The following is a 27,316-nucleotide window of genomic DNA, read 5'->3' as shown; positions in this document are numbered from 1 at the left end:
GTGTGTGTGTGTGTGTGCGTGCGTGCGTGTGTAGGGGAGGCTGGAGCGGGGTGGGACCGAGGAGCCGTGATTACAGCTCTCCCTGGAGAAGAAGATTGCTCTCTCCAGATGCTGATTTCTGAAGCACTTGGCAATCATCAGGCGGGAGCCAGGAAGAGGCGGCGGTAGCCGCCCCGGCCGTGGCGATGGCAGCGGCGGGCGAGCGGTCGGCGGCGGCTCGGGGCTGAGGGGCAGCCCCGGGAGGCGACGCTGCCTGGCGGACCCGACCCGACCGACCCGACCCGACCGGGCGCGGCTCTGCCCTGAGTCCCACTCGCTCCGTGCCGCTCCGCTCCGCCAGCCCGCCCGCAGGCATCCGCCCGAGCAAGTGCCCCTGCGCCGGGACACGGCGGGAGGGACGGCGGGGCACCCATGCGGTGACCCTCGGCGGCGGCAGCTCCCGCCGGCCGCAGGGTGCCGGTGCCCCTCCGCAGCCGTGCCTCGGGCGGGAGGAGGCTCCCTCTCGCCCGCGCCCCCGGGGATGGGTTCCCGCCGGGGCTGAGCGCCTCGCCGCCTCCCTCCTCCCTGCCCGGCGTGGGCGAGCCGGCGAGCAGCCATGGCAGCGGCCATCGCCAGCGGCTTGATCCGCCAGAAGCGGCAGGCAAGGGAGCAGCACTGGGACCGGCCCTCGGCCAGCAGGAGGCGGAACAGCCCCAACAAGAACCGCGGGCTCTGCAATGGCAACCTGGTGGACATCTTCTCCAAGGTCCGCATCTTCGGGCTCAAGAAGCGGCGGTTGCGGCGCCAAGGTGCGTCCCTGTGGCCGGGCCCGCCCGTGGGCTCCCGGGGGGCGGGCGGGAGGGGGCAACCTGTGGCGAGAAACTTCCCGGGCTGGGCGCCGCCCCCGCTCCCGCCAGCCGGCGGCTCCCTGCTCCCCGGCAGCGGGCGAAGGGATCCGCGGGCTGAGGAGGGCGGAAGCCGGCGGACCTTCGGTCGGGACCCCCTGGGCCAGCCTTTCTGCCCGGCTATCTGCGCTGGGACTCCGGTGTGGGTCACGACAGGTGTGCTGCGGGCAGGAAGCCCCTCGGGGAGACCTGCCCGCCTCCCCGCGCGTCCCCGTCTCGCTTGTGTTTCTCTCTGAAGGACAAAGAGCGCACGGCGCTTTGGGTGTCCGGTGTCCGGGGGCCATCCTTCGCCAGCCCCTTCACTGAGCCACCAATATGGCTTTGGTAGGTGCAGCCCGGCTGTAGTGAAGGGGTCCCGCTCCCCGCCGCTCGGTGACTTCCCAGTCAGCACAGTGAGAGGTGAGGCACAGCCGGCAGCTGTGGGAGAGCTTCTCGGCATCCCTGTGGGCACCCAGGTGCAGGTCCACCTGCCTGTTGCCCATCGCCAGCCAGGGCCTTGCCATGCAGACCAGCAGGTTTTGCAGGCAGTTCTTATTCAGGGAAGATGACCAGGAGTCAACAGAGAAAACTGGTACCTTGGTGATTGCATTCTATCCAGTACTTTGTATTAGAACCCTAGAAATAAAAGAAGTACAATGGTATTGCAGTGACTTCTTTGTTTTTGAATTTTGTGGTATTCAACAGCATTCAGAAATGGTAATGACTTACTCTATGTCCTCAGGAAACAAGCACTTTTAGAACAAAAGGATTATATCATGAAGAGTGAAAATGTTAAGTATCACTTGAAACATGGCTAATACCTACCAGTCAATGATAAAGTACAAACTACCCTCTGTTATATTACAGAATGCCACCATGTGTTGTGGTTTCGTATGTACACTACAGTTCCTCTTTAGGTTGGGTCGGAAGATCATTTTAAGAAGCATAATCAGGGAACTGTCCTGTTCCTCCTTCTTTATCACGGCTCACATTTGAAAAAGCATAAATCAACAAAATCCACACAATTTTATTCTTACATGGCTTTCTTGCAGTAAACTCCTAATGCAAGCTAAATCTTGCCATTTTTAGATAGTACAGGGATACAATGAAGATGAGCAGGAAAATGTCAGTGGCAACATCTATGGTGGCTTTTTTTTTAAGCAGTCTGTGTGTGCTTTAGCAGACTAGAGTATCTGGTATATGATGGTGGATTTTTATAAATTATATTTTTCAGTAAAACAAGTTTAGGGGGATTTGCTAACTGAGCAACTGTGCTTGACCACCTGTGCATTCTTATTTGGGGGAAAACTCTGTATTTGACAATATTACCATTTGAGGAGGAGATGACTGCCTCACAGCACTGAGATGCCAAACATTTTTAAGGTGAGGAGGGGCTTTAAGGAGACTTGTGAATTCATCCTTTTTCATTCATTCATTTTTCATAAGGCACTTTGTCACATCCTTGAATAAGAGAACTGAATTAGAATATAACTCCTCTGTTAACCTGTACCACTGACACAGAACATTTCAGCAAGAATAATCAGAACAAGGGCTACTCACCAGTAAAATCTGCAGTATCAGACCCCTGAGTTTATTTTCCTTTATGATGAGACATGGTGATATTTGTCCATTGGTTTACATTAAGGTCTCAGAATTACTGCTCATCTGTAAGAATTCCTGCTGAAAAAAATACTGTCATACCTTCTGCTATGCATGTTCCTGATGCACAAAGTGATACATGGAATACCTGTGGATTCAAAGTTGCATTCTATTTAAGAGGGAAACTGAAGAAACAATCAGGCCGAAGTCATTATTTAGATATCTTATGCAGAGTAGCTTAGAGTGAATAATCATTTCTGAAAAAAACCCAAACAAACCACATTTTATAAGGCTGATTGCTTTAAAATACATTATAAGTGTTACAAAATGAACATTTATCAGAGTCTGGTTTTAGTTTTTCTAAAGTGAGTTAAATGACCAGTGAATTCTTCACTGAAATCATACTGTCACATCCATTAAAATAAGTCTTTGCCAAGCAAAATAAGATGAATTTCAAAACCTCTGTTGTCAGAAAGGTGCTATGGGATTTTGACAAATAAACCTTGTGTAAATGATACAGAGTGTCACAAGAGCATTGTGAAAAATGAGCTAATCGAGATGTGACAAACCATCTGTAGCATTCTCATACAATTCAATGGAAGAATAGAAGTATATGCAAAATATTTATGTAGAGTAGTAAAAGCTAAACTTTTTCTTGGAATAAAAAAGTGTTTTGCTTTGTGCTTGCATATGAAAAATAACTGTCTTCCCATCTTTGAAATAGGCAGCAAAAACTAGTGATGCAGCTTTTAAAATTAAAAATACACGTTTACTCTTGTACATACATGTATAAGTGAATTAGGTAAATAGATATACACAATATATGCACACATACCAACATGTTAGCACACTTTAAAAATATTCTTTATTTTTAAATTATTCTTTTCAAATGCCTGTTAGTACTGTTCTTGTTCAGTGGGATTTATTTGAGAAAAAATGAAGGTATTATGAATACATAAAATGCTCCAATCATGTATACCCTGATGAATTTTTTTCTGTCATTGTGACATATTCTCTGTTCATGGTCCTTCCTTTAGGGGCATACTAAAATATCAACAGAAGTTTGCTTTGGGAGACTAACATTTAGGAATGGTAGCATTAAAAATACATCCAGGGGCTCACTCAGAATAAAGAGTAATATTTGTATTTACTTGTATATTTGCTCTAATGATAGATGCCATGGTAGTTTTAAACAGCCTTTCTAAGACTTTGATTAATGAATTAAACTGCCAAAGTGATTTCTTGGGGAGACATGTTTGCTAATCTACTGAGTGGATGAAACCATTTTCATTTACTGGACATATTTGATTCATATTGTTTAGTATTATGATATTTCAAATTTATTTAATTTTTATTTTATTCTACCTGTCATCTGATGAACAAATCACTGTCATTAATTTCCGAATAACCAGGAAGCCAAGATCTTGCCTATCTGATGCCAGACATCAATCAATTTTGAGTCATCCTATCCTGCATCAGAGGTTGTTTAGTTCTAACAGTTTAATTTATGTTAATGTAATCACAAATAGGAGAATTGACAGATGATATTTTGTTTTCATGTGAAATAACCTTATCTAACCTGGAACTACCCAGTAAAAAGAAGAAAATAAATGTCACTTCACCTCGTGCATCTACAAAGTGCAGAGCTTAAAGCATATGCTTGTCACTAGTGCAAATTCAAACTTCTTAGCCTGTATTTTCATCTACATATCTAGCTGCTTTGCTAATCTGAAAAATCTTCATTTGGTTAATTAGGTCCCTTGAGAGTATTCTACTTAAAAATGCTCAACATTTAAATGTATTAAAAGCCAAGTGTGATGTTTACTGTTTCTGTGTGCTAATACCACATTAAGACTTCTAAATTTATACATAGAGTGTATGAATTTTGGGACAGCTTGGCCCCTGATTTCGTACATTAATATTTATAAGAAAGAGAGACCTAGGGAACATGTTCAGAAAATGCACTGATTAGATTTTACTGCATCTACAAAGGTAATTTAATTCTCCAAAGAAAGGATTTTTGGAAAATTCATCAGTAGATCAGCTAATGTTTTTTTGGCAGATGTGGGAGTCGCCCATAATCTCAGATATAAGATAATTCCCAATATGCATAATGCCCTAAGTAGTTTCTAGTTCTCCTACTTGTGGAATGAAGTGGAGCTGGAATGGAGATCTGTGCATGTGAGTGTACATGACTTGTTTCCCGAAGTTTAAGAAACCACATCAACTCCCACCAGTCAGCTCCAGCGCTGGATGATCTGCCTTGCTCAAAGTTTCAGAAGGCCAAAACTTGTGTCTGTGTTTTCCTATGTGACTGTCTTCAGAATTAATTCTTGGTAGTTCACTAAAGTCCACTGCTCCTGCATTGTCTAGGTGCAAGACTGTCTATTTTTCAGGGTGTTTAGCTGATGTTGCTTGTTTTTCATTATTTTTCTTCAAATGAAATTGATTAAGCCACAACCCTTTTGGAACTATAAACACTCTTAACAGTGTATAGAAGAAATTATTACTTCTTTCCTTCATTGCTGTTAACCTGTTCAAAGGACTGCATGATAATCACAAACTGAAATTGTGTAGCAAATATGCTACATTTCGTGTAAAATATTCTAAGCATGTTTAAAAAATATTTTTGAAAACATGACTTTTTAGACTCCGTCTCAAGCTTTCTTTCCCATGCATTCAGTATTTCACATAAACCCTGTGCTTGCTAAGGGAAGCTTTTGAAAGAAATGCAGTAATGGCTGGGATGAAATTCTTATTCTAAACTGGTATTGGTGGCTCTAAAAGTGATGAATGAGTTGGCTTTGAGAGCAAATGGGAAAAAACAGCTTGAAAATGGTAACATAATTTTAAGGACTATTGATTTTTAGAAATATCTCAAACAGGAGTGATAGAATAGTGGGCATTTAATGTAGGGATAGTGCTGTAGCAGTGTCATTTCAGAATATCTCCCATATACTAATATTGCTTTTGAATGTCTTCACTTAGTAATTGGTGATTTAACTCTTCATTAGAAAATGAACTCTTCAAGCTTGAGTGATCTTCTGGATCTCTAAAGTTCAGGCAGTTTCAGTCCACATATAGCCTTGTAAGGTATATCCCTTATTGTATCTATTAAATGTATTGTAGAACTAAATTATCTGATTATTAAAGATATTAGGGGAGATTGCAGTACAGGTCGTCTGATTCATGGTGATGTACCAATAGAAACGTTACAGGTGAGGTCAGGTTTCTACACTGTATTTAAAGACAGAATGCTGTCTTTAAAAAATATATTATCTATTGACAGATAGATTAACAGTATTTTGACATTATTTTTTTTGGTGTTTCAGGCTCTGATTTGAATCAAACAAAACCCAGAACTTAAAATTTGTTTTGAATGAGTTTTCAAGTCAGCAGTAGTAATTACAGAAGTAATTAATTTCAATATAGAGATAACACCAAAAAAGTTTGTTACAGAACAGTTTTCTGTTGAAGTCTTTTGATTTAGACTCTAAGCATCATTTTGAAGATACACAGCTGTGGATCCCCATTTTTTGTAGTGAGTAAACAGGGGTCTGTCTTACTTGGTCATACGTAAGCTCCTTTCTGCCTTAGGCAACTATTGGAGTTAGTGATAGACAGGAAGACGTACTCCTGACATGCACTCTTACTGTGCCATCAGCTTTTTCTGAAACCCTTTGACACTGGCCTGTTTTTGTTCCCAATAGTTGTTGTTGTTGTTATTATTATTATTATTATTATTAATCATCTCCGATCTTATGCTCTGCCATAGACTGAGCGGTGTGAAAATAGAAAGGATATTCCTGTTCCATGGTAGAAAAATATAAGAAAATTAGTAAGGCTTTAAATTTATTTTATTATGATCAAAAATCAGCAACCTGCTTTCATTACATTGTAGATGGCAACATTTCTGTACTTCAAGGGTTTAGTTTGTCATTTCCATTATATAAATAAGATAACCTGCTGAGGTCCAGTGTAGATCTTCCAGTTAATTTTCCTATGGGACTGAAAATTAAAGAACATATGCTTTCCTGGTGCCAACGAAGAGCCTAGATGCTTTTGATGCCAGGATTTAGGAATATAATTTTTGCATTAAGTTACAGATGGGCAGGAGTAGAGTCCAGGACTACCAAGATCTGATTATATGTTATAAACTATAGCTGTTTTCAGTAATAGGTAACATTATCTAAATTTATATTTTGGTAAATAAATAGATAACCAAAGAAAATGGAGAATTTTTGTAATTCAAAGGAAAGCTAGTATAAGATAGGAAGTATTAAATGGTAAAAGCTTGATATAAAATTTAGATAGATGGGCTGTGTTGAAAAAAATTACAGAAACCTTGTTCCTTCAAGGTTTTCAGGATTTCAGGTTGTTATGGTTGCCATTTTGTAAAATGGCGAGTAGAAGCTAGTAAGCATGATATTGGATGTTCGCTCAGATTTTCATAAACGAAGCTAGAGAAAGTTGACGGAAATAGGAATGTGAAGAATATCCTTTTTCTGGGATATAAAGTATAATCCCTAGGATGTAACTAAATTAAACAATTTAATTACATCTGTGGTCTTGATTCTAATCCCTTACCCAGGTGTAGAACTTTTGAAAGGCATTGGAGTTACTGTGCTATAAAACTGCTGTACATTGAACCAAGATTGGATACCTAATTGGCAGTAATCAGCAAAAATAAATGACTGAACTCAGCATTTAAGAAAAATATTAAATCAAGCATTTTGTTTCATGTAAGAAGAATTGAGCTTTATGAAACACAAGCACACAACCTATTCTCTCTGGAGAAGTTAATTAAAAAAAATATAAAAATAAAACCACCATAATTTATTATAATTTCCATTGCACAGTCTGCCTTTTCTGCTTTATTTTGCAAATTCCAAGATGTATCCAAGTTACTAAATGTAGCTGCTCCTTCTTTAGTACTGTGAAGCCTGGCCCCAGAAAGAGTGTATTTTTGGTTGTTAGATTATTTTCAGTGTTTTTTAGAAAAATACAAAAGAAAAGGAAAGAAAAGGAGAAGGAAGGAAGGAAGGAAGGAAGGAAGGAAGGAAGGAAGGAAGGAAGGAAGGAAGGAAGGAAGGAAGGAAGGAAGGAAGGAAGGAAGGAAGGAAGGAAAAGTTTTAAATTATTCTTCATTTTTAATGGTTCTTTTTACAGGTGAACATGAGTGGAATTTTGTGTCCTAATGAAAAGGGACTTTTTGAGCCTCAAGGCATTTTTATTACTGAATTTCAAAGTCACTCAGCACACAGCAGATCTGTCAGGATTAAGAAAAGGTCAGCAGGTTTCTTTGCAGTAAAGATTCTTGTGGAACTAAGAGCCTAGAGGTGGGAGCTGGAACCAGGGTCTCCCTTAATGCAATAATGCATTATAGGTATTTCATGTTTGGTTTTGATGAGCATTTGCACTCCCTGAGTGGTAGAGAGAGACTTCCTTAGTTACCATTTAAAACTAGAGCAATGGCTCTAGTTTTTTTTTTTTTTTTAGTAAATTTACTGTGCTTTTGTTTTAGGATTTTCTGTAGTGTGAAAAAGGGTTGTCTGTGAAAGGTAACTGTTTAATTCAGACTTCTGTGATCATAAATACTAAATTTTTGGCTTATATATACCTACTTATGTGAAACCATTACATATATATAATGCTTAGGTTATGAAAATACTCTTTTTTAAAAGTATGTTCTATAATGAATCAAGTGAAGTCTATTTCAGTATGATTCTTATGATTTCTCTACAAATCGGCAGCAGAGTTTTTCATACAACAGCAGACTTAATTTTTGTGATTAAAATGGTGTGTATGAAGCTTATTGGTAATTCCTAAAGAACAGTCTGTCTGCTAGAATATAAAGTAAATAGGTGTTTACATTTGTTTTTGTTTTAATCCTTGATTATTTCTTCTTTGTTTTTAGGAACAATCTTATAAAAAATTGGTATATTCAGAAATGTGGTGAAGTAAGAACTTCTTCCAGCCACTCCTCCTTGTACCTCTGTAGTTCATGGATTATAGTAACTGTTCCAAAATCTTTCAGCATTTTCTGAGTGTTTGGTTGTTCACACACTTACTGCTTTATGCATTGTGAATATTCCAGCCCGAGCAGATGCTCCTCTAATTTTCATCTATGTAGTTTATGTATAATTGGGACTTGGATTCCTCTAACTTAATTAGTGGTTTGTATCTCTTCATATGAAATTCTGATGAGTTGAAAAATTTGCCACTGTAATCTGTATACCAGCGACTATCAAATAAATGAACTCTTAAACTTCATTGCTCTACTTTACTTTTCACTTTTCTCGCTGTGTAATCAGAACAGTTCCTTCTATGTAATCAAAGCAAATACACATAAAATGGGTAATATTTTGTTCCAAACAGCATTTTAAACTGTATTATTAAAGCCAACAAAAATAAGATTCCATCAACTATTGAATCTCTTTCTAAGGCCCTAGAAAGAAACTTGCAAGATAGGAAGGGCTTTGCTACAGCAAAATTTAGCAAATCTCCCCTTGTGTCCAGAGCAAGTTTTGTCTTATCAGAGGTGTGGTGAGGCTTGTACCTGGAAGCAGAGTTATGTCATTAGTCCTGAGGATTAGCCATGCTTGCCCTCAGGCAAGTAGAGGCATGATTACAAGATGAAGACTTAAATATGGTTGTGTAAGGATACACAATAAGTTAATAATGGATTCCTCATGCTACTAGTTCCTCTTCATTATCTTATCAATTATCTGGTATCATGACTGTGCCAAGAAGTAGGAATAGTTATAAAATGGCACAGGATACTTTGGAATATTTTAATAGAAAACCATTCCTGGGGCTGAAAAATTGAGATTGATCCCTGCTGATATAGATAATCCGAAGAAAAGCAAAACTTTTTTGCTTCTAGCAAGTGATATTGAACTTAGCTTGTGTATGTTTTAAGGATTTGAAAATTTATATGCTCCTCCTAAGGTACTCATTAGAAAATTATTGATCGTGAACAATATGCACTGTCGTCATCATCATCTATCATCATCATCATCATCAGTTCTCACTACCAAGCAAGTGATTTTTTCATCTGGACACTTTAAATTTTTCTTTGGATCTTACTTTGGATTCACTTTCTTTTAATCTTACTTTGGATAATCAAGTTTAGTATTTATCACTAACTCCAATAGGAGACTGGTGCACATATTACTTACGCATCTTTCACAAAGATTAAAAAATGATGACCATAGTCTTAACCTCCTTATTAACATAGTTAGGGCTTGCTTAAATTAACAGTCTGAATTCTGACAACAGGGGTTTTTTGCTTATCTTTTTTTATTTTCCCTCTGAAGATGGTTTTGTGCAAAGATTAGTATATGGCTGAACTCTTCAAGGCATTCGATTGATAAATCCGACTTCATTATTGCTTCCAGTTGTATTTTAGTTTTCTGACAAAGTAGAAATATCTGTCATTCTAGTTTATATATCCACAGACTTTTGCCAAAACAAATGAGAAAGCTGCTTCCATGGAGCATCAGTAATGACTTTTTGAGGCAATATTTACGGAAAAAGAGATAAAACTTTTTAAATTTCGGCTCTCAAGTCAGATGTCCCCAAATTTGCAATTTATGTACAACTAAGAACTGTAGCATTTTAGCACTTTGGTAGATGTAAATTAATTCATTAAGTTCTGTTGTCTAGGTTGCTTATGTGCTAAACAACTGCAAGGTTGTGATGTTACTACCCTAACACCAGGTCTTTTGATGTAATGCACATGATTTGGGGAATCCTTGCAAAATTAATATGTACTGCTCTGTATAACAAATATTCTCTTGCAAGTTCTATGTAAAATGACCAAAAAAAAAAAAAAGGCATGTAAATAAATCAAAATGAATGGATGGCTCAGATTTATATACATTATGACACTTTGAAAACCCTGAATGCTCCTAATAAGCAGCCATCTTTCTTTGGAAACAGTGAATGTCGCTGTAGAGATAATTGAATCCAAACCACAGAAAGGAAGAAAAACTAAATCATTCCCATTAGCCATACTCTCTAGTTCTCTATTTTAGAAAAGTGTATCGGCACTCTCAGAGTTTTTTTTGTTTCAAAAGTGTGTTTCTGTTAACAAGAGAGAAACAGACTCATGTTCATGTTCATAAAGTTAAAAGTTATAGAAATCAATGCAGGTTAAGCCTGAATAATATTGTTGTAATTAAACTAAGGTATGAATAGTCATTTGTATCTCATTGTTGTGATGACAAAGTGATTGGATTAAACAATAGCCATCTCAGGGCTACTTATCAGGTTCAGTGTAATTCAATCAATCAATCAATCATCATCCTGTTTACCAGTGGTTTATGTTGCAAACATAATGGTTGAAATTAACTGGTGCTGTAAGCAAGCAGTTCTGTTGAATTGCTGGGGTATATTTTTAGGTCAATGGATGCCAGTGAGGTTGTGTTCAAAATTTGTCAGGGATAAACAGTCAACAATTCAGAATCTGAGTTACTAAAACTCTCCACTTTCAGAGCTTAAGCAATAGCAGCTAAAAATGGTTTAAGCAGCTTCAGTGGCAAAAGTGTGAAGACTATGGTGAATCTCATCTTAAAAATTGTTTATGCATACAGGTTCTTAACTATAATTTTGTCAGATCGTTACCACCTTCAGACAGTATTGTTATTTTGGTTTTCACAGTTTGCATTTGTTTCAAATATTGAGAGGGATGCAAGGAAGATCAGCCTGTTTTCTACTCTTTGCTGAGTGTTTAGGTACAAGTGGTACAATGGTTGAAGATAAGTAGTTGTGGGGAATGAGCCGGTGGAAAATTGCTGATGATGTTTTTACAAAAACATCAACTGAAAATTTTTTGGCTAAATTTTCAGAAATTTCAATCATGTTAAGGTGTGGAAAGGGAAAGTTAAATGCACCTGAGCAGACTGGCTAGAGATCTGAGTACTTGTAGATTAAACAGACCTGTAAAGACAAGGTAATTTTTAGGATTTTTTATTATTTCTGTCCTGGTATTAGCATCCATCTGGGACATAATAGGAGTTGTTTGAAGCACTCTCTTTGAATAGAATGAACTTTGAATATAAGTAGTATGATAACTTCAGAACTTTAGTTCCTAGTTATAGTAGGGATACCAGCTACATTTGGAGCCTGAAGCAGCAAAAATGTTTTGTTTCCTTTTAGGTATTTTTGTTGCAATCAGTTGTATCAAGGATGACCCAAACTACAACAAACATGATCTGATGTAGAAACAATCTTTAACTATTTGCTACATATTTTTATTCTACTTTATTTAGTTTTTGATCATGCAGTATTTTAGATGCAATGGTGTTTTTTCCAACTGGTTTCCAGATAGATGTGTGCCATTACATAGGAACAATTTAGGTGTTTGCTGTTGATTTTTCAGGGCTGCTCAGATGTGATACCAGAGGACTAATGGTGCAACTCACATCCTGAGTCCAATAGATTGTGGCATACTGAGGTTTTTTTCAGGGATATGTCGTAGCTGCGTAGGAAGTGAAAAAATGTTTCTTCACTTCTGCCATAATATCAGCAATGTCTTGCACAGTGGCTTTAGTATGTTGACAGCTCTGTGAGTCCTGAGTGCCTCCATTTGGTTATTGGGTTGAATTTTTATGTCTGAGAAGGCTTTTTTCTTTTATTTTTAAATTTTTTTGTAAGTAACATGAAAATTACACAGTTTTGGACTCTTCTGGCTACTGCCATGGAAACAGAAAACTGTCTTTACTGGATAACTATTGAAATACCAGTATTGAAATACCTGCCATTTTTGTATCCTTTGTTGAGCTTTGTTGCCGCCCTTCTTCATTGCGAAGATAAGGCTGAAATAAGGTTTGCCATGGCAGTCATTAAGGTAAAATCAATCAGCACTGGATCTCACATCTTGTTCCAATGGGAGCAGTGAAACAGATACCCTAGAGCTTATATGCCACTTGGTTAACTATGTGCCCTCAAATTAAATTAGAAAAAAACAGTACTAGGAAAGAAGTTCTTTTTGACTATCCTAGCAATAGGATGGAGCTGCAGATACATAAAATATGCAGATGAGTTATGCTATTAAATATTAAGGTTGCTCTGGGTATTTATGTGACTCTGTGGCAAGTAGGTAAGGTGGTAATGTTGCTTCCATGAGCACTTGGACCCTTGAATAGAAGAATATGACACTCCAATGTAGACAAGGCCATAGTTATCATTATCTATGCTGTGACAAAGTTTAGACCACTGGAAGGCCTGATACCTTAGGTCCACACCTTTAGACTACTTAAAACCCAAAAATAGAGTAGTAGTTTTTTGTGGTCTGCTCCCTAAGAAGCTCCAAACAGGACATAGTGCATTGGAAACTGCTCCGGCTGCAGAAAAGCTTCAGCTTGAAAATCACAGTAGCAATACCAACAACTTATTAAACAAAGCTGTTCAGAAAATGACTGTACTGTCATCTGGGAAAGCAAACCGACATTCAGATTTGTGGAGTTTTTCACTGTGAAGAACGCTGCATTTTCTATTTTGTCGGAACAGCATTTCCAGTCAAAGCCTGTTTTGACAGACACATCCGGACTTACCATATTGGTAAAACACCTGATTACCCAAGGGCGAGGGATGGAATGGGGAGAAAACTCAAACAAATGTGCTATTCATGTCTTGTTCCATCTGAAATACTATGGCAGATATACCAGACTTATTCAAAGAGTAGTTACATGAATAATTCAGGCTTTAACTTTTATTTCATTGGTTCTGTAATGCCTCGTATCTGCCACGATCCTGTGCAGTTTTCATGCATTAAAACACAACAAGGGGAGTAACAGTTGGTTTGTGACAACCAACTGCCTGACAGTATTACCACAGCCCTAGGCCCTAGGGTATATCACCGTGTCCCGCAGCCTTAGAGGAGGAAGAGGAGAGAAGATCCAGCAGGCAGGAATTGTGCAGCAAGATTGATCTATTTAATTTTACAAACTCTTTTATAGACTTTTTTCTTCATAATTGGACAAGGATCAGCCACCCCTTGGGGGTGATTGGCTAAAGTCCTAAAACATCCATTGTCAAAATATTTTTCTACTGTATTCTAAACAAGACTTTTCAAGGCTGCAGGTGTTTGGTTGTTTACATAACTCTGCTACCTCTTCTGTGTGAGAGAAAAGTCTCTCACGGGCTTAGAAAATAACAAGAAAATCCTCGCTAGCAGCATTTTGTATCCACATGACAGCAATTACGTAATTTCAGTCAGTGGAGTGGGGTTGACAGCCAAGTCACGCTGTGCTGTGGCTGAACTTCAGGCCTATCCCTCTATCCCCAGTATATTTCACTGAGCTTATTTTTCTTATATCTTTCTATTACTAAAATAGGCAGATAGATGAAATTTGTTTCAATCTGTAAAGAGAAAATTAAATACAACCAGTTTTTTCTGGGACTGCAATTTTGGAATCTGCTAATGACCACAACCAACTTTTGTACAGGTTTTGATAAACAAAATCAGAGATTTTGATTCCATTTCACCAATTTCTGTATGTGCAGAATATATATAAATCTTTCAAGACTGAGTTTTTCATTTTAGCACATGAAGCTGCAGAAATTGCTCCTCATTCTGAGTTCACCACTGCAACTAGCAAGCAAGGCTGTGAGACCAGACAAGTAGTTCTGGAAGTAGTAGATATATGAATCAAAAATATATCTTCCTTTATGTTCATGTCCACTGAATATAAGGAAAGATACTTGTGGATTCATTAAACTGCTGTGGCCTACTAGAAATAAATGTTGTAAGGTTTCATTTGAGTGGAAGCTTTAAAAAAACCAACCCACTCATTCCCACTCCCCCAGAACCGAAACAAGGATCAAGAATTGATTTGAAATATAACTACAATTGTTCTGTTGATGCAAGTTTTACTGGGTGTTTTCTAAAATGAGTCATGTTTGACATCCAGACACGTTTCAGTACATTGCATTGGTCTTCTAGCTTGCATTCTTAGAGGAGCTGCGCTATCAAATGTAAGCAAATCTTCCAAACTTCAGATATGGAAGCACAGCAACATGTGTGGTTTGACATCACGAGCTGTGTAGCTTAGAAAGTTCCAGTCATCATTCTAGAGAAGCAGGGACAGGCATGTTACCTGGTGTAGGAACCTGAGTGAAGAGTATGTTTTAAGAAATTAGCTTCCTTTATCTAGGCTTTATTTTTAGCAGCCAAACATACGCTTTGTAAGGGTTTGTGCTTTCACATACTGACAAAGGAGTCATGACAGTGGTAAGTCACCTGTGCTAGAGAGGGTAGAATATGCACTAAGAGTTTGTGCTAATTTTGAGATTGTCTATTGCTGTTGTAGCAGTAATGAAACTCTGCCCTAATGAACATGAGATCTGGGTAATTTATTTTGTGACTTCTTCAAGTGACCTTCTGTTGTGCTTGTTTAGTTTTGCATTTTGCTTTGGTTTTTATGCTTGTTGCTATAATTGCTTTAAAAAAAAACAAAAATGAAGCAGTTCTTTAGGACTGTATATCATCATCAAGGAAAGAAGAAAAGAATTAACTAAATATTTTATGGTGAGCAAGTAAAGTGAAATTGTCACACATAATCCTTCTTCCTAGGCGAAGGAGCTACATTTTTTTTTTTTCTGACCTTCTGGTAGAGGTTGTTGGACTGATATTTTGATTTTGCCTGAAACTGTTTTACTGGTCTGTCAGATTTGGCCAAATGCCAAACTTCCATCAAAACAGGATAGTTCTGTTAAAATTTGTGCTGGAAAACAGTCTTAAGGCTGAAGTTTTTTGGTTTTTGTTTTTTTTTTTAAACCCCAGGGCATAAAAAGCATCTCTGCAGCTCAAGCACTTTTCTACCACATGGACATATCAAGTCTTGAGTTCCTACTCACTTTGATTCAGACAAAAAGCCTTTAACCCCAGCCTGCATTGGTTGCCAGGCTGATAGTTATTCCTGTGTGAGTAACCCTGGAAATGTTTTTCCTTTCCTTTTAATTTTTGTTGAAGAAACCTTTATTCTGGGCTTTATCCTGAAAACATATTTCACAATGGGAACAGTATTTTCTGCTTAATTCTGTCTGGAAAGCTTTTTCAAAATACATTGACATAGTCAGGTAACAGGTGACTGATCTTTATTACAAATGCCAGGACATTATCAGAGAGGGTTTGGTGGTGTGGAGTGATGGTAGTTGTAGGCAGATAAAGCAAGAGGAGTCGCTTCAATGTCTTAGAACCATTTTTCTGTTAAACAAATGTATAAACTTTAACCCTCTTGAGGCTGGTTTCATGCATTTTCCCACACCCACATGCTGATTTTAGACATCAGTCAACTAATACATGTGGCACATGTAAACCTGTTACCTGTACACTATGAATGGGAGCTAGATCTTTATGCAGAATGCTTTTTGCTGTTGAAGGATCTCATAAACTTGTTTCTTCAAGGGACTGCATAAGATAGGTGTCAAGTAGGATAGGGAAGTAATTTAACTTCTGGAATGCTGTGGGTGTGTGTCACAAAGGCAGAGGGGTTGTTCCCCTTCAGGTCATTCAGGGAAGGTTTAACCATTACCACATATTTGTGTAGACTTCTGAATTTAAGGTAGTAATTTAAAATTCTTTGGAGAAAAACAGAGTTACTGAACACCTTTTCCTGTTCTTCCTGCTAGGAAATAATTTCCTGTTAAGTCCAGTTTTGAAAAGTTCTGCCTTAAGGATGGCATTTCAAAGGATTTCCATACTGGCTGGGTTCAGATGACTCACAGCTTTTCTTAGACAAGTTTCATTGCAATCATCATTGTTACATCATTGATTTTTTTTGTTGTGGTCATTTACCATTGAATCTGAATGTTCTTCTACGATATTTTGATTCTGCTGAAGTTTCAGGATGAAGAATGTTTTCCAACCAGCAAATATGTGGCCATGGATCTACTCTAGACCCTTGGAATTAGGTTCACCTGATTGAATGAAAATTCTTGCTATGTGGATACCAAAACTTGGGCAATTTATAGGTTCGTGTTTTGACTGACATGCAATTAATTAAAAATATTTATTTCTAGGGAGTAATTCATGACACCCTAAAATAGATGGGTTCACTAGCTGTGAAGGGAGCCAAGGAGGACTGCATCAGATGTATGCTTTAGAAGGCCTAATGACTCTAGTCATAGAGTCTGCTCTAAAGTAGGATGCTTCTGAAATGCTGCACAGCAGGCCTGAGGAGAGCTGAGACCCACAGTAGTAGTGTAGATCCCAAAACAAAGCCATCTGCCTCTTTACAGCCTCCCAGTTTCCAGTGCCTGGACAGACAGCAGGCTGGCTGATGGAGTTGGGAGTCTGAACCCTTGGGAGCCTTCCCTTGCACTGCAGTGGCAGCTTAACTTCCCAGAATGTCCTGCTCTCAGCAGAGCTGAGAAAACTGGATTCTTCTCTCACAGAGAAGTCAGATTTCTAAAGAATAAGGAGTATTTTAGGGTGCAATAAATATATTTTGAAATCTAAAATTTCCTGCCATTTACCCTTCCATTTGTATCATCCAAAATATTCTGATTATCTTAATTATAGCTCTTGTCACTAAAATTTATTGTCTTTTATCATGCCTGGAGTATAGAAATTCCTTTGATAGAAACCTGAAGCATTTAGTAGTGTTTGCTTATTAAGGAGATTTTGACAACTTCAACATTTTAGATTTTCGCCATTGTCCCAACAATATGTAAAGTAATTTCCATACTAATTTCCAATTTACTCAGCTCTAAATTTAGGTTGCCAAGAAAAGCTGTGGATGCCCCATCCCCAGCAGTGTTCAAGACCAGGTTGTTTGGGGTTTTGAGCAACCTGGTGTAGTGGAAGGTGTCCCTGCCTATGGCATTGGAAATGGAACAATATGACCTTTAAATTCCTTTCCAACCCAAGCCATTCTATGATTCTATGAAACATCTCAGGACTTTTCTAAAAGTCTTAGAGATATTTATGGCTTACAAAAACTGCCATTAAAATAATTGGTGACTTTTCAGAAGAGCTAATTCCACTGAGAAATTATGTATTCTGAACAACACATATCCAGTAGTTAACATGAATTAACCAAAACATAATTTTAAAAGCAAATTATTTGATTTGGAATTGTTTGGAAACTGTTGACAAGAGTTTCTTTTTATTTTTTTCCCCCTTCCAGTTGCATTCATCAGTAGATGACATTTTGCTACACAGATAGGAGGCTTCTAATAAATGATGGCTATTTGCACTGACATATTTTTATATTATGAAGAGTGGCAAGCCTTTTCCCCTTCACTTACCCCACTTTAAATTCCTCTTTTAAAATCCTTATGTTTGCCTCAACAGTGGGATTAACACTGCTTTACAGAAACAAACACACTCAATCAATGTATGACTCGGGGCCTCTGACGTGCTTGTAAATAGTGCTTTCTGTCTACCCAGTTATTAATTGTGTCTTTTCCAGTCCTATTAAGTCCTTCTGTATAGCCTGGCAGGGACATCTACATACTGGACTAGGATGCAGAAAACCACATTTGTATTGCTGCTTTGGACAAACTGTTCATCCTCTTCATTTTTCTATTGTGTTGTCTGTTAAGTGAGGGTGTTGCTAATCCCTTGTGTTTAGGTGTGGCCTGGAAATTTGCTGGCAGCAGGGGCTTTTTACTGTGACTTTACAATATGAGGCCAGTGCTTATCCTCTTTCAGCAACATGCCCCTGTGCTCTGGACCAGCCCAGTCCCCTCCAAAGTGGAGCCTGACCCACACTCCTCTCCTGGTTGAGACCTTTCTGCTTTGCCCACAGGGCCATCCCCGCTTTTCTCATGTCCAAGGATAACGTATTGACTAGAGTCTACAGAATATTTTAATCAACAGGACACATTAAAAATCTTGTAGATACTACAGGTTTTTTAACCTAAATATCATGGAGGCAGCTTGTCTTTGAACTTGAACAGTAATTTCAATGAATAACTCTATGGCCTTTAAAATATATATTTCAAAATATTCAAAGCCAACCATGTTCTGAAATTAAAGAATGCTAAGTAGAAATACAGAGGCAACTTCTGAGGCAATTTTAGGCAGAAATTAAAAACTATCTTTGGTTTTCTTTGCATTAGAGCTGGACATCTGGAGATTTCAGGAGGCAGCCAGGAAAATTCAATGGAAGACACTTGTCCTCTCTCAGTGCATGACACTTTCCCAGTGAGTGGGTATAGATTCTGCTCTTATGAAAATCTGAATCTGGTAGTAATACTCTGCTTCCTTGGTGTCTCTGTGTTTCCAAATTGGGCATATACCTATGACAAGTTCTTTAGATTTCGAGTCCTTTCATACACACCAGAACTAAGCTGAAAGCAGAAGCCTCAAAATAAATCCCATTAGCTCAGGTGGAAAAGATTTATGTGCCTCTGCTTTAGATAGATTATTTGATAGGCCACATCTGTGTTTAAAGGTACTTTTCTTCACAAACTTGTTGATTCCTAAATGTAGAACTCAAAGCAACAAAAGAGTCTTCACAGACATGTGAGTTTAACCATGGTTCTCCTTGTAGGGAAAAGGTATGAACCTGGGAACAGTCTGGAGTAAAGCTTTTATTTTCAGATAGATATTTCACAATTTTGAATTTTTTTTCCCAGTTTTGAAGCAGGTCTTTTTTTCATGTTGTCAGTCAGTTGAACTTTATAATTTTAACTGTCTTTGACTGAAAGGAATATTTAATTCGTTCGGCAAAAAAGGATTTAAACTCATAGTTAATGATGATTTTGTTTGTTTTGGTGGGACCAGGTGTCTTTTTCTGCAAAATACACTGTGAAAAATATGGCAGGTGGGTTTTGTGGCAGCATATAGCCGACAGTGCATTGGTCAGGGTCATGGGAGCTTTTACTTTCTCTTTCCCCATTCCTCCTCTTCCTTCTCTGGTAAACCCACACTTTGCATACAGGTAGAAATAATTTCTTAGAAACATCAAGTGTCACCCACTTGACGAGGCTGCTGTCATGGATTTTAGTGAAGAACCTAATAAAGCACAATGAAGGCTAATCCTCACTTTGTGTGGAGAAAGGAGTTTGGTTTGTGTGTCGAATCTGAAGAGTTATGTTGGAGACTTCTGCTGTGATTGAGTTGAGAAACAGAGAACTATATCAAAGGTCCCTGAGTAACAAGCAAGACTTCTGCTACAAAGCTTCATTGAAAGCTTCATTGAAAAGGAAGTAGATTAATTTCAGGTAGCTTTCTAAATTAGTAATGGCCTGTTTGTTTGTTTTTCCTGACTGCGCATGGGAGCTGAAGAAGCTTGAATTTATGTCCTGATAAAAAGTAGATGTGTTAGGTGTTTCAGCTATGCTATGTTGCTCTTGAAGTGTATGTAAATCTGCACATGCGTTAGGATACTAAGGCACACGGTATTTCACCTGCAGTATTACAGGTGAAGCACCAGCCACACCTCTGCTTATGGTACAGAGGAGCAATCCTTGGACTGTTCATTGGAGAGCCTGAGTAAGAGAATGTGAGGTTTAGAAAATGAAAGCAGGACAGGCAGCTCAGGCCCTGCATTGGGAAGCTAAAGAAATCTCAAACATTCAGTTGAGGGCTGTCTTTAGAACGTTATTACAAAGTAAAATTTGCAGCACTTGTTGCAACTGCTCATTGCTCTGGGCTGATAGCAGAGCTGTCATTGCAGCATCACCAGGCACAGGCAGAAGTTGCTGTGGAAGTCCCAGGGACAGATTTCCTACTTTTCAATTTCTGTAATCTTTCATCTTCTAATAACATTTAAGTTGTCAGTAGAATAAATGTGCAGGAAATATAAGAGATTTAAAGCGGGTTTGATATTAATACTCAGAAAATGTTGTAATTTCTGCTCTAGAAGCATACCTGTTGGGTCTCCTGAATGCTGGATCACATGGTTAACACCTCAGTCTTGCCTGGCTCTCACAAGTGATTGCTGCAGTAGAAACACATGGATCTGGAGAATGAAATTGCTTTTGATTTCTGTTTAAAACATGCTAGTTGAATTTGTGTATTCTTTAAAGTGGTTTTCAGGACAAGCTTCAAATTGAAGGGTGGAGTGGAAGTCCTGGTGTGAGAAAAATCAGTAGCTGATAGTTGAGGATGCTAAGCAAGCTAGTTTAAATTTAGTTGTGCCCATATGGTTGAATTTTTGTAGTATAGGTAGGTCTCCTAACACAACATAAGAGTGAATGAGCTGCTGTCTGGAGCTGGCCATAATTCTGGCCCAACCAGATCAATCTGACAGGACTGGAGCTGAGTCTTGGGGTGGGGGTGAAAAGACTTGTCCAAAGTGTGGAGAGCATTAGTGCATCCAGAGTGTGAACAGGTCTGAAGAGCACATGATATATGTTTTGGGTGGATAAGTAAGCTCTCTTGGGTGTAGTTAATTCAGTGCGTTTTTGGCCTGTCCTTCAGAATGAGCTACCTCTTTCTCACTACTCCATCTTGAAAGAGTTAAAAATCACTAGCTCCGGGGAAGATGTCCATACGTGGTTAGAGGAATGTCACCTCTTACTTTATTGGGAGACACCAAGGAAGGAGGTCTGGAATTTGCCTCGTTTAGTATCTTCACACATAATTGGACATCTGTAAGAAATTAAGAGATGATGCCAGACTTGACAAGGAATGATGATGCTGTTAACTCTTTTAGCCAAGCAGACAGTGAAAGCAGGAGCCATAGTTATGTAAGTGTTGTGGCTCAGCAGCCTTGAGGAATATGTTTTGGTTCGGGGTTTTTTGTCAGTTTTGTATTACACATCTTGAGAGAAAATACACATTTGAAACTGCCATGGTTCTTCAGTCTGACTCACTACTTTGCAAAACGCAGCTGGATGGCTGATGAAGTTGCCGATGGGTTTGGCTCTTTGTGCTTATATACCTCTATGACACGACCAGAAATTATAGACTGCACTGAATTTCCTGGTAGCTACAAGGTGAAGTTTGTATCTTCTGTTAAGTTCACAGCCTGAAGAGAATCTGTTTCTGTAAATTTGTAAAGAATGATATATGTGACTGAAGGCAAATTTGTTTTATTTGTATAAGCTTACAAATCTATTTTGTTATTAAAGTTAAGATGTGATTAGGCAGCAGGGTAGAGTGTTATCTTCTTATGTCCTCTTGAATAGTCAGCATTGTTGGATGTGCACAGCTGGAAAACAATACCTGAACAAGAATAAAGCTGGGAAACAAGAAAGGAATGAGAGTACAGTAGGTAGGGAGTGAAAGACAGCATGTGAGAAATTGTGGAAGGAAGGCCTGTAATCTGAACATGTTAAGAAAGTACATATGGCAGATGCATAGCCATGATGAGAAAGCTGCACTGGAGGGAAAGCAGGTTGAAAAAAAACAGATCATGCAATCACTGTAAAATTGCACTAGATAGGATGGGAGATTCCTTATCAAGCTCTTATTTTTTATTTCATTTTCAGTTTATATATTTTAAAGCTATATGTTCTGGTCTGTGTTTTAATAAAATTTAGATTCAGAGATTGAAATCTCTATCGGTGTTTTTGAGGTATTTTTGGGCAGGTCATCATCAAAACATGAACCAACTTTGAGCCAAACAGGAACAAGCTCCTCCAAAACCTAGCAGATATTTTCAATCTTGAGATACTTTATACAATACTTTCATTTTCTGTAGGTGACAGTGAGTGGCTGAGTAGTCTCTTCTGAACCTCCATTATATCATAAAAAGATTCAGAACTGGAAGATTTACTCCTTATTAGTGAATAATCAAGTTGATCTGAAGTGATTCTGCACATTTCCTCATAGATGCTATGATTATTGTTCTGAATATTTTCTGGTTAGTAGCTAAATATCAGGACTAAATAGTGTTTCCAAAACATTCACAGTAATCTAAATGGTTTTGTTTGGGGATTTTTTTATCTGTTATTTTTCCTCTAGGAGCATTAGCTAGAATAAATGGAATTTGCCAGTTTTAGCCGTGCCTTTTTTTCTTGCTAGAGTCAGTCTTGAAAAAAGACTGAGAAGAGAAGGAAGGCTGGTGTGCTGAAGTCCCTCAAAGAGGTTCTAGTTGAGTGACTGCCTGTCACAGTTTGCTGTGATTGTCCTGTATCATTAGTGTCAAATTCTACTGATTTCCTTAAAGCCCAGATCCTGGGGTCATGTAACTTCACAATAATTTGTTTTCTTTCTGTGTATCCCAAGTTTTCTTGGATAGAGAGATGGGGAGAAGACAAAAAAGCCTTGAAGGTGTGGCCCAAAACCTCAAACTCAAAAAATAGGCAGAGAGTAGCTTCAGTAAAGAGGTATGGTTTTGTCATACCGATGATAGAAGAACTTACTCTCTTATTCAGAATTCTAAAATGTTCAGACTGTGTTCTTCAAGTGCAGGGGATTATTTTCTTGTCTCTGAAAATCAGTTTTCCGAGGTTCTACTCTTAGGATTTCTGAATTGTGTTTAATACCAGAGATTATAAAGCCTTGCAATCTGCAGGCTGAATGGACTTTTCTCTTTCTCACAGGGAGAATTTGGGAAAAAATTAGCTCAGGAAACCAAAGCAGCCAGGCATTGCTTCTCTTTCTGTCTCTCCATCTCACTGCATTCTCACAAATAAAATGTACAAGTGCTTGTGTATATGGTAGAATAAAATATAGGAAAAAGTCTGTTATTTCTTCCCTGGTTAAAGAGCATTCCCAGGTAACACTTAGTTACACATTAACTTCATATTTAGTTTGTCTTGCTATTTTCTGGTTCAAAGAGTTCTTAATAATCCATTTCCAGTAACTCATGTCCTTTCTTCGGTATATAATTTTTTAAAAAAATAAATAAATGAAAAAAACAGAAGACCCTCAATTATACTTCTTTTTAGTAGTACTGCCTCATTTTCACCTCTGTTGCTTTTAGTAGTTTTGGAGGTTATAAGTGAAAACAGCAACCCTTTGTGAAAGAGGAATGTAATGCCGTATAAAATGTTAAAAAATTGTTAATGACACTGTATGTGTAATGATATTAAAAATTCTTTTGTAGCTCTTCTATAAGATTTAATGCCAGTGCATTCATGCTTTCCTAGACAAATAAATATTTTTCTAAGTAAATAAGGCATTGTATTCATACTAACAGCACAAACAGTCTGCTTGTCTGATGGAACCTCTGTAATCTTGCTTATACAGAAACAATAATGTTCTTAACTAATAACTAATATGGAAATATATTTATTTCCTTTTCACAATGGGATTATCCATTTCTCAATCAATTTTCCTTTGGATTCCTGCATCTCCAGTAATATTGCTTGTTCATGAAGAGGACTGAAATGCAATTTGCACTTAACAGATCTCACTTTGCTGCGATTTCTTTGTAAACAAATTTTGTCTTTGTAAACAAATCTGTTCAAACTGTTGGTGAATGAAATGGTTTGACAATGAGGATATATGTTAAAGCATGAGGATTAAATACTAATATATAAAAATACATGATGTTCTACTAAGTAAAATCCTTTTTACTTTTTTAAAGGTTATAAGGCAGCTTATTGATCCAAATTTTTCACAGTAAATGTTTTCCTGTCCAATATAAAAAAGAAATCCCTTTGTTTTGTAAATTATTGAACACTAAATTGAAATGTAATTGTTTTATCAACATCTTAATTTCCTTTTGAATGAGTTTTTTAATCTGAAACAGGTTTATTTATCTTTGGTTACTACTTAATGCTTTTATTTTGTTATTAATCAGGAGTTTACATTTGTGCACTAATTTGTTAGTACTGATGAAAAAGGATAATTCCTGTTTCTTTTGGCTTTCTGATTTATATATTTAAACCTGCACAAATCTCAACTCAGTCTACTCAGCTCAACAAACTGTCATGTGGAAATGACAACCTGTGATTTTTGTAACTTTATAAAATGTAGTAATGTATCTGTGGTGGCAGTAAAAAAAAGAGACTGCTACAATAGGAGATATTTGAAATCTGCTCCACCTGAAACCAGGAAAACTTTTAAGTTGTTCAGCTATCAAAGAAAATTTAATTTTGCTCTGCAATGTGTCTCTGACACATCTTATGAGAAAAAATCTTACGGGGAGTGGCTGAGGGAGCAGAGGTTGTTTAGACTGGAGAAAAGGAGCCTCAGGGGTGACGACATCACCCTCTACAACTGCTTGAAAGGAGACTGTATCCAGGTGGGGGTTGGCCTCTTCTCCCACGTAAAAAGTGGCAGGACAATAGGAAATGGCCTCAAGTTGTGCCAGGGAAGGTTTAGGTTGGATATTAGAAAAAAATTCTTCACTGGAAGGATGAAAGCATTGAAATAGACTGCCCCAGGAAGTGGTGGAGTCACCATCCCTGGAGGTGTCTAAAAGACACGTAGATGAGGCACTAAGGAACATGGTGGTGGACTTGGCAGTGCTGGGTTAACGGTTGGCCTTAGCAGCTTAAAGGTCTTTCCAAACTACATGATTCTATGATTCTATGTCTTGCAATTCCTAATGATTCTATATTTTGCAATTTCTAATTACCACTTCCTAACTAGGACAAATCTCCTTTGTCACAGTACATTGGCAGTGCAATTTCTGTTTTTCTCCAATTTTTAGACTAGTCAGTAAACTAAAATTTCTTTAATATAATATGAATGGCTTATTACAGTATTTTGAGCCACTGGCAAGAAAATAAAAGTAAATATGATCCTCTATGCTCTTGACAAACATATTTCAGAAGTGATGGTTTTGCATATCTGAAAGCAGAGGGAATACACTTCATTATGTGGACTTTTATGTATTCTGGCAAGAATTAAATAAAGTTAATTACAAGTTAAAGACCTCAGCCACTTGATATTACAGAAGCCTCCTGAATACAAAAATAGAAAATGGAATGCGGTGTAGAATTCAATACTTGGCATTCGAATTATCCTGTTAATTCTCTCTCCATTAACCATTACTCTGATGGCTTTGAATTCTTGTAAAATAGATTGTTTAGGCACTTTAAAATTTAGTTCTAAGTCAGTTGGTGAAAGAAATAGAAGCTGACTTCAGATATTTAATTACTTAATGATGCGGCATGCAAGGAGATAAGTAGTAAAGGTAGTAAATACAAATGCAATGTTCAAACATTGACTTCTAAAAATAGAAATTATTTAGGAAGGGGAGTATCAAATTAATTCTTTTGTAAGTTAGGTGTTATGTGAAATATATTCAGTTACATTTGTAAAGGTCATCTATGACCATCCTATTGTGCTTTCAATGTTCAGTGACATCTTCAGAGAAATCTCATTCTTAAATCCCATTTATTTACTGATTCCAAGGGCAGTGCATTAGTCAAATTTTATACATAGCTTAAGTGGTAATAGAAGCTGCTATGTTGTGCTTTGGTATTTTTTGAGTGTGAGAAAAATTATATTTGGCGTTTGACAAAAGCTTTTTATAGAAAGGTAACAGAGATTATTGCTAATTGAAGGTACAGAAATTACTTAATTCTGGGATCTATTGCTTGATGCTTTTTTTTCCCAAGAGGAACATTAAACAATATTTTGTATAATGTTAATGTTTTGCTGTTAGAATTCAGAATCAAGAATATGCTAGGTAGAACTATGATGGTCAGGTATAGGAAGGGTTTCAATACAAAATACTAGAATGTTATTTTATCTAAGTTCCTAACGTTCAGTAAGACATATTGGGTATTTTTTAGGCTTATGTAAAATGAAAAGAACAAATAAAAACTGTAATAGCAAGATTTCTCTAGCATGGAATTTAGACAGTAGAATTTTTAGGATTTCAAAGTAAATTGAGAAGGTGAATATAGTTGCAAAGATGGGGCTTTTTCATCAGTGGAAGTTGATGCTTTTTAGTTAAATATATTAAACTGTGACTGATGCTATCTAAGTAAGCTTGGAAGTAGAGACCAGCTTTTTCTCCATATTCCTGTGTATAACTTAAGCTTAGATATCATTTAGATATTAAGAAAGTGGAGATCATTGAATTTTAGTGTAGTAGGAGAAACATGGGTCAAAAGTGGAAGGCAGTGTTCAGGCAGGAATTTCCCAACAAATCCATGTGTTGCAAGATCAGAACAATTAGAATTATACAATGTAGTCCAGTAGGAAGATAAATGGAAATTATTAAATGAATTTACTAAAATTAAACTACTATGGCCATGTAAATTGTGATTTTGGAACAAAGTGATTTCTGAACAACCTAAACTTCTTCCTTTCCAGCAAATACACTCCAAAAATAATATGTCTGGTAAAGGAGGCTGTTAATTATTATGCTGTAGACAAGTCTATTAAATCCAATCACCTTGTAAATCTGAACAGATATAGATTATCCCAGCTAGAAGCCAAGTTCCTGTAATTCTGTGGATGATCAAATTTGTTCAAGTAAAACCATATAGCAAGAAACAAGTCTTATGTAGTTTGAAATGCACTGTGAGACCCAGAGCCAAAATGTCAGTGCCCACAAATGGAAGGGAGCGCATTTTGCAGTTAACATAAAAACATTTTCAACACAAAGGCAAGGATACCAGCACAAAGGGGGCTTTCAAGAAAAGCAACCATTTTGCAGAACTCCAACCTGCTTTCATAGTTTACTGGGAAATTTCATAAACGCTGTGGAAGTGCCAATGACAATGACAGAGCAGGAACGTAGGAGGACTTTCTGTCTTTTAACCGCGCTCTCAAAGTGAGGTTCTGCAGGAGATGAGCTTGTGATGTGAGACATAAATGGACAAAAAGTAGAGTTAAAAATAAACACCAAAGTTGAGTGCCCTGTAATCATCATGAGAACGGAAAAATAAGTGAGCAAAGAGAAAGCCACCTCGTTTCAGAACAAGTACTATTATTACTTATGGGAACAGGGAATAATGGAAGCTATTGCTTTTCTGAGTTCACATTATGTGCTTTTCTCTTCTGCCCTGAATAGAGCAAAACTTTCTTTCAAAAATAT

At 37.8% G+C, this 27,316-nt stretch overlaps 1 protein-coding gene across 1 annotated transcript in view; it reads left to right on the top strand.

Moving 5' to 3' along the window:
- The first annotated feature begins 244 nt into the window (after positions 1-244).
- The window catches only part of LOC121672859 (fibroblast growth factor 14-like), a 41,697-nt gene continuing 14,625 nt past the window's right edge, over positions 245-27,316 (top strand). Inside the window, exon 1 of the mRNA XM_042045765.1 lies at positions 245-788. Coding sequence (XP_041901699.1) covers positions 596-788 — 193 coding nt within the window. The 5' untranslated portion in view covers positions 245-595. The remainder of the gene's footprint in view (positions 789-27,316) is intronic.

The sequence above is a fragment of the Corvus kubaryi genome, unplaced genomic scaffold (assembly GCF_017639235.1).
Source record: "Corvus kubaryi isolate FWS band 111438036 unplaced genomic scaffold, C.kubaryi_AGA036_p1.0 65012, whole genome shotgun sequence".
NCBI lineage: Eukaryota > Metazoa > Chordata > Aves > Passeriformes > Corvidae > Corvus > Corvus kubaryi.
Note: the sequence above shows the minus strand (reverse complement) of the source record. Positions and strands in the feature narration are given on the sequence as shown.